The 19,693-nt window shown below is 37.5% G+C and overlaps 1 protein-coding gene across 1 annotated transcript; it reads right to left on the minus strand.

The window, feature by feature from the left end:
* Positions 1-13,706: 13,706 nt before the first annotated feature.
* On the minus strand, positions 13,707-15,279 carry LOC123499745 (zinc finger BED domain-containing protein 5-like). The gene is made up of 3 exons (XM_045248188.1): positions 14,477-15,279; positions 14,066-14,118; positions 13,707-13,888 (listed from the first exon to the last, which is right to left on the minus strand). The coding sequence occupies exons 1-3, from the start codon at positions 15,277-15,279 to the stop codon at positions 13,707-13,709; spliced, it is 1,038 nt and encodes a 345-aa protein (XP_045104123.1).
* Positions 15,280-19,693: the final 4,414 nt, after the last annotated feature.

A 19,693-nucleotide genomic window follows, 5' to 3' on the forward strand; every position in this document is an offset into this window, starting at 1 on the left:
TTACATATAAATGATATTAGAATAATAAGTTAAAATAAGAGAATGAAAATAATGTAATAATAATAATAATAATAATAATAATAATAATAATAATAATGATAAAAAAATAATAATAATGATAATAATAATAAAACTCTAATAACAACAGCAATAATAATAATAATAATAATAATAATAATAATGATAATAATAATAATAATAATAATGATAATAATGATAATAAGAATAAGAATAAGAATAAGAATAACAACAGTATCAATGATAGCAGTAATAAAAATAAAAATAATAATGATAATAGTAACAATAATAATAATAATAATAATAATAATAATAATAATAATAATAATAATAATAATAAAAATAATAATAATAATAATAATAATAATAATAATAATAATAATAATAATAATAATAATAATAATAATAATAATAATAATAATAATAATAATAATAATAATAATAATAATAATAATAGTCATAGTAGTGATAATTGTAATAATATTACAGTAGCACTAATTTAGACATTTACATATGTGAAATTATTTAGGTATATAGTATTTGAATTTCATAAAAAATATAAGAATGTTGAAGGATGTGAGGTTCTATCTTCTATACATTAGTAGCCACATCAGTCATATCTAATATAAAGTTTTCAATAAGAATTAGTTATATTTTGTTTTAATCTACTTTTAGATACACTGATGGTTGGTGAGTGTTGAACTTCCGGTGGAAGGGAGTTCCAAACAACTGGGCCCAAGTATGACATAGAATGTTGGTATTTAGTTAGGCGGTGAAGAGGAAGAGAAAGGTTGTCACGGTGACCAGTGTTGTAATGATGAGCTGGAAGGAGGTTGTGGAGTTCATTTTTGTTATCGTACATGAAGATGGCAATTGCAAGTTTTGTTACGTCCTCTAATTTTAATAATTTAGTTTATTGAAAGAGTGGATCAGTATGAGCCAAATAATAACTATTAGTTAATATTCTCACAATAATTCTTTGAGCTGTAGCTTTAGAGGGACTAGATAAGTAGAGTAGGTTGTGCACCAGATAGGGTTGCAGTAAGTTAACAAAGGGTAAATGTGGGCATAGAATATGGATTTAAGAACATCTTGTGTTGCAAGGTCTTCCATGAGGTGAATGAAGGCTATGTGTCTTGAAATCTTTAAAGTGAGATTATTAATGTGTTGTTTAAAAGTTAAAGTGTCATCATAGGTAATGACAAGGAACTTTATATGATTGATTTTAGAAATAACTTCATTATTTATGTGTAGGGAGGGGGGGTAGGTTAATATTATTTTTAGTTGTGAATAGCATGTAGTGAGTTTCATTGGTGTTAATGGTTAGTCTGTTGAACAAGCACCACTGGTAAAGTCTATGAAGTTCTAGGTTGGCATTGTGTACTAGTTGTGCTGGAATTGGACCTGTCAGGTATAAAGTTACGTCATCTGCAAATAGAATAGTTTTAGAATGTATAAAGATTGTAGAACTGTCATTAATGTATATAAGGAATAATACTGGTCCCAGGATGCTGCCTTGGGGGACACCAAGACTGACTGAAGTAATGGAAGATAGTTCACCATCACAGGAGGTTTGTTGGTGCCTATCTGTTAAATAATCTTCAAACCATGAGAGTATTGGTCCACGGATCCTATAATGATTTAATTTGCTCAGCAGAATCTGATGGTTAACAGCTTTGGAAAAATCAATGAATATAGATGACAGAAATTTTATTATCAATGGCTGAAAAAATATCAGATGAAAAAATATTTAAGGCTTGGAAAGTGTTGCGTTTGCATCTAAACCCAAATTGAGTTGAATTTAATATATTTTTGCTTTCCAGATAATGCATTAAAGATGATTTCATTAGGTTTTCAAGAATTTTAGAGAATGCTGTGAGTTGTAATTTGGTCTATAATTTTGGGGATCATTCTTAGGGCCCGATTTGTGTATGGGAGTGATCTTTGCAAACTTAAGGATAGCAGGAAAAGTTCCTGTAGAGACAGACTGGTTAAGTAAAATAGTTAGAGGAATGGAAACGAAGTTACAGTTTTTTTTAATTATGGGAACAGCTATGTCATTTACATAAAGGTTCTTGTTTTTAAGTTTTTTAATTACTGACTGAATATCTTGTTGGGTAAGAATTGGAAGTAGCATAGAGTTAGGGTAGTCACCTTGAAGGTAGTCATGTAGGTTATTATTTGACTGGGGAAGGTTATTGTCGAGTTGTGGTGCAATGTCGGAGAAATATTTACTGAATGCTTCTGAAATGTCTTTTGGGTTATCAAATACAGTATTATTATAATGTAAGGTTTTTGTATTAGATTTGATACTAGTATTGTCTTTTATTTCATTTATTGTTTGCCATACTTTCTTGGTATTATTTCTGAAATTGTAAAATATATTAAGATAGTAATTACATTTAGCTGCTCGGATTACTTGCGTAAGATTATTTCTATATTGCTTATAGTAGACGTGACTAATGATTCCCATTTTATACATTTTGAGTAAGTGGCATTTATGTTTGACTGAATTAAGTATCCCTCTTGTGAGCCAGGCGTTTTGAAGTCTTTTTGTTGATACATATTTAGTTTTGATTGGAAAACATTAATTATATATTTCAGAAATAGTGTTATAGAATAGACTGAAATTGTCATTTGTGTTTGGTTTATTAAGAAGTCCATCCCAATCTATTTGTTGAAGTTCACTAGTAAACATAGTGTGAGAGTTTTCATTAAATAGTCTGAAGGTAAGTTTGTGTTTAGTATCAACTTTAGTTTGATGTATGATATTGATGAAAACTGGGAGATGATCTGATATGTTGTATTGAAGAATGCCTGATAAAGAAGGAGTTGTAAGATTTGTCCAGATGTTGTCTAACAAAGAAGGTTGTCCAAGCGCGGGGCAATCTGGGAATCTTGTGGGTTGGGAAATACGAGGGAAATAATTAAGGGTTTGCATTTTATTTAGGAACAAATTAGTAGGAAGATGTAAAGAGCGTTCAAGTAAATTAATGTTGAAGTCTCCCATGAGAATTGTTTTATTATGAATGAAAATTTCATTTGAAAGTATTTCTTCTATTAAGTTGGTGAATTCATTTACAGCGATATGTTTGCTATGTGCTGAGAGAGAGAGAGAGAGAGAGAGAGAGAGAGAGAGAGAGAGAGAGAGAGAGAGAGAAAGAGAAATTGATATAATTTTTCTTCTTTATCTTGTTCCTTTCTATCATTTCTCCTCTTCCTCATTTTTCTCTCTCTCTCTCTCTCTCTCTCTCTCTCTCTCTCTCTCTCAATAATTCTAGATATTTAAAGGACAGACACTTTAGACAAGCATTGCGATCATCTGTGTGGCCTTGGAAAACAGTCGTGATGAGAGAATAAGCGTTTAATATTGTTTGATTAAGTTACACAGATTTTCAAGAGTGTTTTCGTGGTGATAGATTAACAATATTATCTAATTGACACACACTCAAAAAAACATTTTGGTTATCTCTGTGGCCTTGGAAAATAATCATGGTGACAGAGCAGAACGTTTTTAAGCAAGATTAAAGGCAGATTGACAAGATTTCTGCATTATTGAGAAACATCCGTGAAAACCCCGCTAATCATATCTGTTGCCTAAGAAAACAAAGCGTTTCTCAATGCACACAGGGGGAGGAGGTGGAGAAAGATCGCTAGGCAGGGAGAGGAGAGAAATAGCATTACAGCAACCGCTACTACTCACACACACACGTACACACACGCGCCCGGTAGCTCAGTGGTTAGAGCGCTGGCTTCACAAGCCAGAGGACCAGGGTTCCATTCCCTGGCCGGGTGGAGATATTTGGGTGTGTCTCCTTTCACGTGTAGCCCCTGTTCACCTAGCAGTGAGTAGGTGCGGGATGTAAATCAAGGAGTTGTGACCTTGTTGTCCCGGTGTGTGATGTGTGCCTGGTGTCAGGCCTATCCGAAGATCGGAAATAATGAGCTCTGAGCTCGTTCCGTAGGGTAACGTCTGGCTGTCTCGTCAGAGACTGCAGCAGATCAAACAGTGAAACACACACACACATGGATGTAGTAATTCAGAATAGCTTACAATACACATTTAACTGCCAGGAAATCTGTTGCAAATTGCAAATTGTGTACTTTACTTCATTAAGACATTGATTTTTTCCTAAGTGGTTTGCTAGGTTAGTTTATCTGTGAGGTGACGCACATAAGGCACCACTATTTCCTCCAACTTCTTGTATCATTACCATTACCTTTTGTTTGGAGTGACAAAGACCATTATTGCTGTATTGGGATTGATAGTTACAGGTGACAAATTTACTGTTCTGATTGTTGTTATATTGTTTCCAAATTAAGTATGACCTGTGCAGCCAGGCTGCCTCATACTCGCCCATACCCCCTCGCCCTGAGCTTTTAGCCCCTTACCATCATCCAGGAATTTTTTCGACGAGCCGTACGGCAGGTTCGTGCTCCGTGCAGGACGTGTTGCGCTCCCTGGGACTGCTGTGCCGCCACCTGGGAGACGTGTGCGCCCGTGGAACGCGTAAGTCATCAGCGACACACTTTTTTTTCTTCTTGTTTCTTCTTAACAAAAAAAAAAAAAGAAAATGAACAAAAAAGTCATTAGGAACCAACTTTTTTCTTCTTTTTCATCTTCTTTTTCTTCTTAAGGAAAAAACAAAACAAAATGAACCAAAAAAAGTCATCAGCGACCAACTTCTTCTTCTTCTTCTTCTTCTTCTTGTTCTTGTTCTTCTTCTTCTTCTTCTTCTTCTTAAACAAAAAAAGAAATGAAAAAAGTCATCAGACCAACCTTCTTCTTCTTCTTCTTCTTCTTTTCCTTCTACTTCTTCTTAAACAAAAAAAAAAAAATGAAATATCAAAAAAAGTCATCAGCGACCAACTTCTTCTTCTTCTTCTTCTTCTTCTTCTTCTTCTTCTTCTTCTTCTTCTTCAAAAAAAACAAAAAAAAAATGAACAAAAAGTCATCAGCGACCAACTTCTTCTTCTTCTTCTTCTTCTTCTTCTTCTTCTTAAACAAAAAAAAAAAAATGAACAAAAAAAGTCATCAGCAAACAACTTCTTTGTTGTTGTTGTTGTTGTTGTTGTTGTTGTTGTTGTTGTTGTTGTTCTTCTTCTTCTTTTCTTCTCCTTCTTAAAAAAAATGAACAAAAGAAAGTCATCAGCGACCAACTTCTTCTGTCTTCTGTCTTGTCTTGTTCTTTTCTGTGTCCTGTCCTGTCCTGTCCTGTCCTGTCCTGTCCTGTCCTGTCTGTCCTGTCTGTCCTGTCTGTCCTGTCCTGTCCTGTCTGTCCTGTCTCTCCTGTCCTGTCCTGTACTGCCCTGTCTGTCCTGTCCTGTCCTGTCCTGTCCTGTCCTGTCCTGTCCTGTCTGTTCTGTCCTGTCCTGTTCTGTCTGTCTTGTCCTGTCCTGTCCTGTCATGTCCCGTACCGTCTAGTCCTGTACTGTCCTGTCCAGTCATGCCCCGTACCGTCTAGTCCCGTCCTGTCCTGTCCTGTCCCTTTCAATCCCATCCCCTTCTTTTCTCTTTAATTCTCTCTCCTCCTGTCCTGTTCTGTCTTGTCCCATCCTTGTCTGGTTCCGTTCTCTTCCCTTCTCTTCTCTTTAATTCACTCTCTTCTTCTCCTGTCTTGTTCGGTCCCCTCCCGTCCCGTCCTGATCTGTCCCGTCCTTGCCCGGTGCCGTCCTCTTCTCTCTAACTCCGTCTTCCTGTCCTGTCCTTTCTTGCCCCGTTCCGTCCCATCCCGTCCTATCCCGTTCTTGTCCGGTGCCGTCCCTTTCCCTTCTCTTTCTGTCCTGTTCCGTCCTATACCGTCTAGCCCTGCCCTGCTCTGTCCTCTACCGCTTAGTTCTGTCATATCTCTTCGCATTCCCTCCCCCCAATGCTTTTCCTTCCCGTCCCATTCTGCCTTCATCATCTTTTCTAGTCTTTTATAAGAGAATATCTAAGTTAAAGTTAGGTTTTACCGTAGCTAATTTTATTAATTTAATGTATTTTTTTTATTCACCCTGGTTTGGTTTATATTTTTATGTAGCTATATGCGATAACAGAAAATACGCATTTAAAACCATTGTAATTCATGTGTTTATTGTAATTACAGAGTGTTCATTGTAATTTGCGTAATAACCACTTTGGTGGATAATAAAAAATCAGAATCAGAATCTGAATCTTATCTCGCCTTGTGTTTCTGTTGTAGCTTGTCTCGTCTCGTTTCTCTCGTTCCACTTTCGTCTCTCTTCTTCTGGTCTTATCTCGTGTAGTATCTCACTGTACTCAGAAAAGCAATAAGTGAATATAACTCACAATAATTAATCTTTCATATTTTCATAATAGCGACCACATGCATTATTTTTCCTGTACACAACAAAGGGAGAAGTCTTCTAACTTTTCTATCCAACTCTTGCACGTAAACATTGCCTTTAATTCTGTTAACCAGTTCACAGTGAATCTCTTCCTTGATTCTTGCCTCACCTACCAACTTCCCCCACCACCTCTTTCCCATAATATTCATAGTCTACACACACACACACACACACACACACACACACACACACTCTCTCTCTCTCTCTCTCTCTCTCTAACACGCACACACGCTCCCACCAGTGTTGTTTTGGTTGAAATCAAAAGATTCAAATAATTGATTTAAATATATTCATATCAGAGTAAAAAAGGCATGATTTATATAAAAATTTAATATCCTGTATTAAAAAATATGAGCTACTTGTACAAGACAATATTAACTGTGCTTTTCCTGTCCAGCGCCTGTACTGGTCCTGTAGCAAGTCCCTGCAAGAACCTGCCAACTATTGCCTTCTCTTACAAGACAAATATTCAAATGCATAATAAAGGAAAGTAAAATCTTTATATTGATAATAACAGCAGACGCAAATATGGAATTCAATGGATGTACTTATTCTTCTTAAAAGAAAAAGAAAATGATTAAATGTAGTTTCTCGTTAATATAAATGCAAATCTGTCAAGCTACAAACAGATAAGTTGACAACATGGAGCCTGCTCACTACTGCCTGCGTAGAATAACCTCTCCCATACAATATCAAGGATTCCTGGCCTGTGTGGCCTCTTCACAGTTCACATTTAAATTATATTACTTTGTTTAGAGTAGAACATGTTGCTTATTAAGTCAAAACCAACTAACACGCGAGGTAATAACAGAACGTTTACATTCACCACCATACCAATATTTTCAATGACACAAGTTCCCTTTCTACCAAGGCCTGGCTTTTCCTCCTGTGTGAAAGTCGCCGGGTCCATCCACAACCACGTGTGCATTGCAACGTTTCTTTCATGTCTTTGTCACATCTGTTTCACTTGCGAGTGTGTCAACAGCACTCTACAGAAAATATCAAATACAACTTTTATGCGTTTACTAAAATAAATTATGCACTAGATATTATATTACTATTTCATCATTTCCGTTCATTCATTTAACAGTACAGCGGGTAAGATTGGTTATCTAGCAATGGTTGTAATGTGGACGAAACTTATTATGAAGTATTCTTAGTGACCGTTGCTCGTGTAGAGCTCTAGAATATATATCATCAAAGTTTGACACTATCGGGAGATACAGCTATGCTCGGGATACGATCGGGGCGTTGCTCTCCTCACTTTGGCTGCTCTTATAGCTGGACTGCCACAAGGACACGGTGAAAGCGCACTGAAGCACAGAGTGGGAGGAGTAACGGGGGAAGGGGCGCCTATAGGAGGAGCATTTTTGTGAGGGAGGTGTCTTGGGGGAAGGAGATGAGACAGCCGTGGTGGGGAGGAGGGGAGGGGATGTAGATCCTTCATGGGTGGAGAGAACAGAGCGTGTAGCCAGGCAGGGGGAGGAGAGTGCTGTGTTTTAGCTTGATAACCGACAAGCAGTAATAATAATCAGATCTTTGTTGACTTGTTGAATTCTAAACAATTTGAGACATTTATTATTTTTTTTCATCATTTTGGGAAGTTTTACTATTGAAAGCAATAAAATGCTATCATACAGTAGAGTGTACAACTGACAAAGGTGGTGGTTGTGGTGGTGGTGGTGGTAGTGATGGAAGCAGTGAGAGAGGATAACTAAATATTTCACACTTCTGGGACTTGAGCGTTCCACCTTCTCACCTAAGGGAAAAATGCGTGAGGTTGTCATCTCATTGGACTACATTCACACTAGTGTCACCATCTATCTATCTATCTATCTATCTATCTATCTATCTATCTATATATATATATATATATATATATATATATATATATATATATATATATATATATATATATATATATATATATATATATATATATATATATATATATATATATATATATATATATATATATATATATATATATATATATATATATATATATATATATATATATATATATATATATATATATATATATATATATATATATATATATATATATATATATATATATATATATATATATATATATATATATATATATATATATATATATATATATATATATATATATATATATATATATATATATATATATATATATATATATATATATATATATATATATATATATATATATATATATATATATATATATATATATATATATATATATATATATATATATATATATATATATATATATATATATATATATATATATATATATATATATATATATATATATATATATATATATATGTGTGTGTGTGTGTGTGTGTGTGTGTGTGTGTGTGTATTATATACACACAAGGACAACTATAGGTGGGTCATGCACGTGGGGGATCCTGGAGTAAGGTGACAAAGTTGAAACGTCACGATCGATTCGGTATATCAATAGAGATCACCTTGACTCTGTGCACAGCGTGTTAGTTGTATGCATACTCAATTCCAACATGTCTCCACTCAACACAACCTTCGTGATTCAATAGAGATCACCTTGACTTTGTGCTCAGCGTGTTGGTTGTATGCATACTCAATTCCAACATGTCTCCACTCAACACAACCTTCGTGATTCAATAGAGATCACCTTGACTTTGTGCTCAGCGTGTTGGTTGTATGCATACTCAATTCCAACATGTCTCCACTCAACACAACCTTCGTGATTCAATAGAGATCACCTTGACTTTGTGCTCAGCGTGTTGGTTGTATGCATACTCAATTCCAACATGTCTCCACTCAACACAACCTTCGTGATTCAATAGAGATCACCTTGACTTTGTGCTCAGCGTGTTGGTTGTATGCATACTCAATTCCAACATGTCTCCACTCAACACAACCTTCGTGATTCAATAGAGATCACCTTGACTGTGCTCAGCGTGCTGGTTGTATGCATACTCAATTCCAACATGTCTCCACTCAACACAACCTTCGTGAATCAATAGAGGTTTGAAAATATGGTGTCCAGATATAGATATGTTGGAGTTGGTGAGGGAAAAAGAGCATATCTGGGATCCTGAAAATTATTTATACAGCAAAAATGGCTCAAGCAAATCGACGTTCAATGAGATAATTGCCACTCTCCAGGAACTGTTTACCTCTATGCAGAGTGTTATTGGAGGTGAGGATTGAATACTTGTGATGATTTCATTTAATTGCAATCGTCATCACCGGAGGAGGACATCTTGTTCAATAGCTGTTTGTTTACATTCAGTTCCCGCCAATCAGCCAATACTTATCAGTCGTTATGTGTGAGCGTGTTCCGACTAAAAGGGCTCAGTCGATAGATTTAGCGACTTTCAATTTTAGTCGCATATTGACACGAGTGTATGTTAGCATGTCCTTTGTTTTTCCCATACTCCCTTTCTGTCTGACGTCACGTCCTTCCCCTCAGGTCTCGCTCGCCGCCGCCTGAGGCGGACACGCCACGCCTCCTGCCTCTCGTTTCGCTCGGTTTACACTTGTTGTGTATTGTGCTACCGTAAATACACTTTCATAATGGACTCAGGTGTCTCCATGCTACCCCTGTTTTACGACAACTACCACATAATTGGTAGCAGCGGTGAAGCCCAGTGACATGCGAGTGACTCGAGGACTGTGCCGGTGACGCCATGGTGTGGTAGAGACAAGATGGCCGCTCCTGCCTTGTCTCGCCCGTTGTTGTGCCTAGTGGCTGTTGTCTCTGCCTGCTGTTTTACGTAGGCTTCTCAACGTTTGGATCTTCCTACAGCTACGGGAATGTCAGCTGTTTCTTGCTGTATTGTGCCTTGCTGTCTCCAGCCTCCTGCAGCTCTGCCTTGTCTGCTGTATTTTAGCCTGCCACTGCCTGCTGTCTCACGTGGGCTTCTCGACGCTTGGATCTTCCTACCTACAGCTTCGTTCGCAAGTTTTTGCCTGCAGCTTTCTCCCTGCTGACTGCCTGATAGACTGCTGTGCTCTTAAGTAGTCTTGTGAAGCCACGTGCACCTTGCTGCGTATCAAATCGCCACGTGTAGCAAGCCGACACACGCACTCCTTCGCTCTCTCGTGAGCTGTGCTTCAAGTGCCACCTGTCAGCCCCTCCGCCACCCCTCCAGCTTCTGCCGTCTTTTGTATAAGTATAACATATACTTTTGTGCTTGCTGTGAGTTTTTTTTTAGGCGATTACAGTGTTTTCCCGCCAAGGTCCGTCCTGACACCATCTTATGCTTCTCAGCTACTCCACACCTCATCTGACGCTCCCTTCTACACAGATACGTTGGGTTAGTTCCTTCAGGGTAAGTCAGTGAGTTTATCTTGTGGTGTTTACTGCATTTTAATCTGCTTTTTCTCGCCTTGGCGCCACTAATTCTAGCGTCTTGTCTCTTAATGTTTGAATGTTTCAGCTTCTCCCATTGGCTGTGGGACGCTGCTACCTGTATCTTGTGCTCTGATTGGCTCCTGTCTGGCCGCCATCTTGATATTTTACCGGGCTCTTCGGTGATTCGTTATGGCACCTTTGCTCTTGTCTCAGATTGGCTATCACAGCCGCGGATGATTTAAATGTATTTGTAGCCTAGTACCATATGTTTTTCCTGTGTGTAGGCCTGCTTTTTTATTATATTACCCTTGCAGCCTCATCAGCTCAATTATTTGATGCATTTTCTTTAATTTGCTAGTGCTACAGTGTTATTTACAAGTGCAACAGTGTTTTTTTGTGCATTGTTATTTTATTACTGTTTCTCCTTGAGTGACCTTGAAATTTTTGTTTCTTTTTTGCTTTCTATTGCTTTCTGCTTAAACTTCATTGTTTTCTCTGCATTTTCTGTCTGCCCATGCTGTTGGCTAGTTATTTTATTTTCAGTATTATTTTTCTTACACTACCTGTAATTATTTTCCTGTGAATTTTTTTTCCTTTTGATTTTTTTTTTTCATGTTTAGGTGTGATTTTCATTATATTTTTGTATGTTCATGCCTGGATTTTCATCGCAGACTGAGACTACTACTGCATCTGATTATGAAATGTGTGTCTGTGATGTATTTTCATTGCTGCTGATATCCCAGCCAGTGTATGGTGTATGGTAATGTATGTCATTGTGTTCCATTGAATACTTATTGAGTGTTTTTCAGTATAACCACTCTAGTGAATTATTTTTGAGTATCTCATACTTGATTTGCATCTTGTCCCAAGTGTTATATTTATTTTTATAATTGTACCATCTCTAATTTTTTTTATTCAGTATTGAAATCACTGCATGAAGTTTTCTCAGCAGTACTTCCATGTACTTTTGATACCAATTGCAATGCCTGGTGTATTATGAAAAACTAATATTTTTGCCCGTCCTAGCTTGACTGTGCTGTGCTCTGTACTCCACTTGGTGCTACGAGATGTACTGCCCAAGTGTGTGTTTTGAGTGAGCCCTGGACGTAGTTACTTCCATTTTGCTTCAGAGTGTAACTATAACACCTTACTTTATTGCTGTTTTTACTTATTTTATTTTTTTATGTTGCTACACTGTGGTAAGCTTTATTCTTGCACCATGTCTTCTCATGATAATAACACTACTACTACCACAGTTACTACTGTCACTAGTATGACTACTACTCTTACTACAACTACTACTACTACTACTTCTACCCTTACTACATCTACTACTACAACTCCTACTACTACTGCTAATGCCCCTCCTGTTCCTTCTACATTGTTTCAAAGCCCTGTGCTTGCTCCAACTTTTGAACTCTTACACCATGATCCTTCAATCCAGAAGTTTGGTGGTGATAACATCTCTTAGTATTCTCCTTTATAATTCTTGCAACAATGTGAAGACAGTATTTGCAACTCTAACATCACTTCAGGTGTTGATAAAATTTCTTTTGTGCGTTCTCAGTTACAGCCAGGATCTATTGCTGCTGATTTAATGTCGGCTTCTGCTTTCAATCCTAAAACCCTGAATTGTGATTATAATGCTTTCAGAGCAAATTTCTTACAAGCATTTAGTATGCCCCAACAGCCAGATTCATTCCAGTGAGTCTTTGACGGAACAGATACAATGACTAACAATTTTGGTGTCCTCAATTGCTTAAGAGCTCTTCCTCGCTCTGCTGAATTAGCTTCTGCTGCTGTTGATTCACTTAAAGCTTCAAATTGGATTACTAATGGTACAATGTCTGAGCAGCGATTTCATGATATAATTGAATTTCTCTATTACATTAATTTTTTGAACCCTAGTGAGCGCAGAATTGCGTCTACGCTTACATACACTCAGACAGATAATCTACTTGATTTCTCATCTAAAATTGCTTCTAAATTAAAAGAACATCCAGCTCACGTGCACGTTGTAGCTTCCACTACTGCTACTTCACCTTTAAATTCTGCTAACCAGACTTCACAACCTAGTGCACCAGCTTCTGATAAGCAACATGCTGTGTATGCCTGTACTTACTGTCACAAACAGGTACATACCATTAAACGTTTTTTGCGACAGCATCATGAAAGAAATTCAGCGCGTTCTCCCTCAGCTCAGCGTCTTTCTCGCTATGAGTCTCTTCAAGGCTTCCGTCATGTCACACGCTCTGTGACCAGTCGCCCGAGATCGTCTTCTCGGCAGGGACGTCCTGCGTCGCGTCCAATTCCTGAAAGACCACCTAAGTCTTGCCTTATTCATGGTCCAGGTAATCATTCTTCTGAAGAATGCCTTAAAATTCAACGCCTTCAGCGTCAGTAACATGTTACTGTGTCTTCACCACAGTCAAATTTTTACCAGCGCCAGCATTCTCCTCCAATAACGTAGACATTCTCTCAGACATGCCAGTCCCGTCGATTCCTACAGTTATTGCTGCAACGGCGCGACGTCTTCATTTCCAAATGTACACTTATGGCTCTCCTTTCACAGTTTGCATTGATACAGGAGCTGACTGTAGCTTACTGACAGAACGTGCTTACCAGCACCTTAATGAATTGTATAATGTTCCTCTATCAAAAGAGAACCAGATTTTTTCATGCAGCTCAAGGCTCTCAATATTATTGGTTCAGTAACTTTGCCTGTGTCCTTTCATAATCATGATTATACCTTTGATGTAAAATTTTTTGTAGTAACAAATTTTGTGTTGAACTGTGATGCTCTCTTTGATTATGATGAGTTAGTTAAACATGATATTACAATATTTCCCCGTTATCATGCTGTCAGCCATAATGTATTCATGTATTATGCTTCAGACTCGCCTGTTTCTGTTCTTACAGTTGCCTCACTACACGTACATTTTGAACAGTCATGTCTACCTGCTTTTGACGAAGCACTGTTACTGCAGCGTACTCAGAATCCTTTGTCCCCGCAGTCAAACTTAGCATCTTCGTCCCCGGAGTCAAAACGTTCTGTCTCCTTGGATTCTTGTGCGGCTGTCATTGTTGGTGACCAATTTATAGGTCCTACTTCAGCAACTAAAGTTCCAGTGCGTGTTCTTCGTGCCCCAGTAAGCGCATGCGTGATCTCACATCCTGATAGTGCCAGGATTCAGCGTTTAGTTGTAGAAGGTACACTCTCTACCATGCGATGTGGTCACCTTAATGATGCTTTAGTCACTAATCTCACAGGTTCGTCCATTACTCTTAAAGATGGCGTGCACCTTGGTTCCTTTAGTGTGATAGATAAAGCTTCTTTTCAGGATTCTCCACCTTTGATAGGAGCTGTAGATTCACAGTCTGCTTGTTCCTGCTCTTCAGCTGAACTGATCACTCAGTTGGAGGCACATGTCAAAGTTGCAGATTTTCCTGCAGAAGCACAGCGTCTCTATGACATTCTTGTAGCTCACAGACAAGCTATTGCTTTACCAGGTGAACCTTTAGGTGTTACTGACCATGTACAACAGTGGTTCCCAACCTTTTCTAGTTTGCGGCACCCTTGGCAAGCCTTTCAAAACTTCCCGGCACCCTTATAAGGAAATACATATTTAAAATCTCCGTTGTTTTTTTATTATATATATTTTTTTCATTTCGACATTTTGCATCGATGTAACAACACCTTATACATAGATATGAAAATAATTCCATGAAAGACCATGTTGAGTGAGGTACGAATTTACAGACGCGAAGATATCCTCTCCAGTGGTTGTAGTCTGTAATTCTTTGCAAAACATAAACTGTTCCACAATATCCTTGTCAATGAATTTGCAAAACCCAAGCAGTTGGCATTTTTCAGCTATGTCAGTACTCTCATCTACTTGCAATGCGAATTTTCTTTTTGATTTTATCTGCTTCACAACTTCTTCATTAATATCTGTTGACATTTCAGATATCCTGCGGCTGATGGTGTTATTGGAAAGAGGTACTTTCGAAATCTGTTGCTGAGCTTCTTTGCCAAGCATTGTTTCTACAATTATGTTGCATGCAGGGCCAATGATTTCTTCACCAGTTGTATGAGGCTTCATCTTCTTTGCTATCAGCTCTGCTACTCTGAAAGAAACTTCAAGAGCAGTGTCGGCTACTGATACCCTCTTGACCATTTTAGTAGCCGCCTTACTTTGCCCTTCTAACAAACGAGAAAAATATGCCATGTCCTTCTGCGACACAAAAGGATGTCTGGTATTAAGGTGCCGCTTGAGCTTACTAGGTACCATGGCCTCATTGCTGAGTGTATCTCCACAAACTAAACACACAGGGCGTGGATTATCTTCATCATTGTTTGAAGTAAAACCATATGCTAAATAGGCATCAACATATGTTCTTTTCTTCGAAAGAGATGCGTGCTTCCTCTTTTCACATTTTGATTCAGATGGTCCAGGAACATCTTCAATGTTTGACTCCGAAGCAGTACCAATACTGGAAGCCACCATTTGGTCTTGAGATTCATCTTCCTGTACTTTTCGCTTCCTCACAACGAACTTATCCATCCTTCTTTCTCGACGTTGTCAGATAAGACGTATTCTGAAAAAAAGGAAAAAAATAGAGGCTTAAATTAGTTTTTGATACTTAGGTAGAAAGCGACAAACACGGTTTTAGCTTATCTCAAGAATTGCAAATGATCACAAATTTACGACGTGTTTACATTTGGTATTACAGGAGAAAATTATTAAATTTTGCTTTTGGTGTTATAAAGCATAGAGAAATTCATTACTAATACTTCGTAATTAATTACTAAAAAAGAAAAGATGAACAAACGACTCACGAACTCAGCTAGTTAGCAATACATACCAGGTATGTATTGCTAACGAGCTGAGGGAGGAGGATATGTCATACCTTCTGCTTCCTTTGCGTCACCAATCAGTACTGAGACATTCTGGGCTCTGGCCAGTGGCGACTCGCTGTGCGCCCTGCCCTGTACGTGTGTCATACGCGTCAGTCTACAACCCTCACTCCCCTCCCTCCCTCCCACTCTCCCGCCAAGCTGTTCTCTCCAGTGTCCGTACAATTATTACACAGCAAAATCATATAATTAGTATTGTTCTCCTGGATTGTAATTTTCCATAAGTACAAATTATTATACAAATTCAATGAAAAGTAGCTAAGTTGAAAATTCGATCGCTAAATTGTGCAGCAGCAGCAGAAGCAGAGAGAGTGAAGTTAATGCAATTTTTTCCCCTGAATTTTGGCGGCACCCTCAAAAGATCTCACGGCACCCCTTGGTGCCGCGGCACACCAGTTGGGAATCACTGATGTACAGCATCAAATTGACCTTTAGCCTAACACGCGCGCTATCCATGTTCCATCTTATCGCTTGCCTCATTGTCAGCGTCAAGTAGCTAAAAAATTAGTGCAAGGCATGCTTGATGAAGGTATTATTCAAGAGTCGTACTCTCCATGGAACTCACCTCTCTTCCTTGTGCCAAAGAAAGATGGTTCTTACCGTGCAGTCATTGATTTTAGGAAAGTTAACCAAGTCACAATTCCTGACCATTATCCCTTACTAGTACTTAGTGACATTTTACAGTCCATCGGTAAGGACAATACATTATTCACAACACTTGACTTGAAAAGTGGATTTTGGCAAATTCCATTGTCTCCAAGTAGGAGACCCATTACTGCATTTTCTACGCCAAAGGTCAATTTGAGTGGCTTCGTTGCCCCATGGGTCTTCGTAACTCTCCACTAACCTGCCAACGACTAGGAAATTCACTCTTCCAAGGTCTTATTGGCGATGGTTTGTTTGTCTATCTTGATGATTTAATTTTAGTCTAAAGATTTAGACAGTCACTTTCACAAACTTGCTCTAGTGTTACAGAAATTCATAGAAGGTGGTCTTAAGCTTAACATCACAAAATGTCAATTCTTGCGTTCTCGTATTGAATTTCTTGGCCATGTTGTGGATCGCCATGGTATTCACACTACGAACGCTAAAGTCAAAGCTGTTCAAGACTTTCCTACACCAACCACGACTAACAATGTCCGATCTTTCTTGGGATTAGCAGGATATCATGTGTTCATTAAGAATTTTGCCACTATTGCGTCTCCACTAACGCATCTTCTGAAGAAAAATTTACCCTTTCATTGGGATGCAATTCATGACTACAGCTTCACTGTTCTTAAATCAGCTGTTACACAAGCTCCAGTATTATCATTTCCTGACTACTACTTGCCTTTTGTGATCTGTTCAGATGCATTGTCTCAAGGTATTGGTTCTGTCCTGATGCAACAAGTTCCGGGTAGTCGTCCCCAAGTCATTGCCTTCGCGAGTCGTGTACTTAATGCTTGTGAATCACGTTATTCAGTAGCAAATCTAGGAGCTCTCGCATTAGTTTGGTCTCTTAAACATTTTAGTGACATCATTTATGGTTATCCAATTACTGTGTATACTAGTATGACCATGTTGCTGTCACACAACGTTTCAAAGGCAAAAATTTATCTGGCCGTCTAGCTAGATGGTTCCTCACCATTGAAGAATTTAATCCTGACATCAAATACTTGCCGGGTCGCGCTAATTTAGTAGCGGATGCGTTGTCCCGCAATGTTGCAGTTACTTCAATTACTCAAGTGTCAAATTTTTCCCTTGCTGAATTAGCCAGTGCTCAGAAAAGTGATCCTACCTTGTCTAAAGTCATCCAGTGTTTACAGTTTGATGATCACTCTGTTTTGCCAAAATTGCCTGTTCCCTTGTCTGAATTTAGCTTACAAGATGACATCTTGCTATGTAAAGTAATGATTGATGATCAACTAGTGACTCAACTTGTCATTCCAGATAGTTTGATTCCTACTGTACTGTCTCTTATTCATGATCTCCCTCACACAGGTCATCCTGGTCGTGATAAGTCCATTGCAATGGCACGTACTAAGTATTATTGGCCAAATATGTCACAAGACATCACTAATCATGTTTCTCAGTTTGTTGGTTGTGCTCTCAATAAAGGAAATACCAAGACTGCTCCTATTCAAGAGTATCCTACTCCCGCATGTCCGTTTGAGACAGTAGCGATTTTGTTACAGTTCCCTTGTAGCACGCAAGGCTCTGTGTATGTCCTAGTATGCGTAGATCATTTCAGCCGATACACAGTACTCATTCCTTTGCCTAACAAATCTGCTTCTAGCGTTGCACATGCTTTTGTTTCTAATTTTATTTGCCCTTACACTACTCCTTCAGTATTGTTTAGTGATAATGGTGCAGAATTTAAGAATGAAGTGCTTCAGAAAATTTGTCAACAGTTTCACATTACTCAAACTTTCATCACTGCCTACCATCCTACTTCCAATGGATTGGTAGAGAGAACTAATCGTAAAATTCTTACCATTTTGAGACATTTAGTGGGTAAATTTCATGAATATTGGCAAGATTGGCTCCCTCATGTGAATGCTTGTATAAATGCCACTATCAATTCATCTACTGGTAAAACTCCACATTCTATTGTATTTGGACATGATAAACGTTTCCCCTTTGACATGTTAGAGAAACCGCGTTTACCAGTATATTCTGTTGATGACTATGTTCAAAACCAAGCACGAGCTATGCAAATTATTCATGATAAAGTGCGTAGTACTCTCCAGTTGTCACGTACTCAAATGACTCAATGTCAACATGCAAAAGCTACTCCTGTCTCCTTTAACATTAATGATGTGGTATTTAAATCTGTACCTGAACGAGTCAAAATTAACCACTAAATTTTCAGGTCCCTTTTTGATCCAAGAAAAATTAACAGGAAATAAATTTAAAATTTGTTATCCTTCTGCTCAGATGTCAGAAGTTGTCCATGCAGACAGACTTAAAAAGAGTGATATTTGTGTTGCTATGCCTTCACCCTTGCCTCTTCCACCTGTCTCGTGTAGCTCTGTGTCTTCATCTACTTCCTTACCTTCTTCGTCCTCGTACAATCTGCGTTCCAGAGCTAACTCCTTATAGATAATTTTTGTATGATGATTAGCTACATATGTAGTTCTAATGACAGTGATTTACATTTTGTATTTAATTATTTGTGTAATTTTTTTTCATGTACCATGATAATTTATTTTTTATGTCCCATGATTTTTATGTCCCATGATGATTATATGTCAAAATATTCTTGATGAAGCTCATGATTACATGTAATTTTTTTTTTTTTTTTTTTTTTTTTTTATAAAGTGTATGCTTACATGATATTTTTTTTTATGATGATTAAATATTTATCAGCAGCTATCTGTATATATATATATATATATATATATATATATATATATATATATATATATATATATATATATATATATATATATATATATATATACTTCTTTCCATTGTGTAATGTTTCCGGGGGACGCCTCGAGAACTTACTATGACAACTTACTATAAGAACTTACTGTGTGCCATATTTTATGTTCTTATTAATTCTATTTAGTGATAAGTGATTACAGACCTTATAAACAGAACTCATATTTTTGTGAGTCATGTAACGAAAATTAATGAAGTGAAAACTTGAAAATTAATGAAAATAATTAATATTTTTGTGATTGATATGAAAATTTGAAAATTAATGAAAAGATTTTATATTCTTATAAGTGATGTAATGAAAATTAGTGAAAGAAGTAATATTTTTTAAAGTGATCAGATGACAATTACTAATATGACTATGTTTTTTTTTTGTGAAAAATGAACATTCCAGTGTTGACCTTACAATTTTTTTTTAGATGAACTCTTATTTTATAGTGTTTATGTTTTTTTATTATGATTATCACCTTCAGTGCGGGGTCGCACTGTTGTGCATGCCTGAGCCATATGTTAGCATGTCCTTTGTTTTTCCCATACTCCCTTTCTGTCTGACGTTACGTCCTTCCCTTCAGTCCTCGCTCGCCGCCGCCTGAGGCGGACATGCTACGCCTCCTGCCTCTCGTTTCGCTCGGTTTACA

The sequence above is a fragment of the Portunus trituberculatus genome, chromosome 8 (assembly GCF_017591435.1).
Source record: "Portunus trituberculatus isolate SZX2019 chromosome 8, ASM1759143v1, whole genome shotgun sequence".
Lineage (NCBI taxonomy): Eukaryota > Metazoa > Arthropoda > Malacostraca > Decapoda > Portunidae > Portunus > Portunus trituberculatus.

What these genes read in the sequence shown, in the direction of transcription:
- LOC123499745 (XM_045248188.1), bottom strand. Translation starts at nt 15,279, where the DNA reads ATGGATAAGTTCGTTGTGAGGAAGCGAAAAGTACAGGAAGATGAATCT. An exon ending in ACTGGAGAGGATATCTTCGC is followed by an intron (nt 14,119 to 14,476) that starts GTCTGTAAATTC and finishes CTGAGTGATCAG; the next exon opens with TTCAGCTGAAGAGCAGGAAC. An exon ending in ATCTACAGCTCCTATCAAAG is followed by an intron (nt 13,889 to 14,065) that starts GTGGAGAATCCT and finishes TGGCACTATCAG; the next exon opens with GATGTGAGATCACGCATGCG.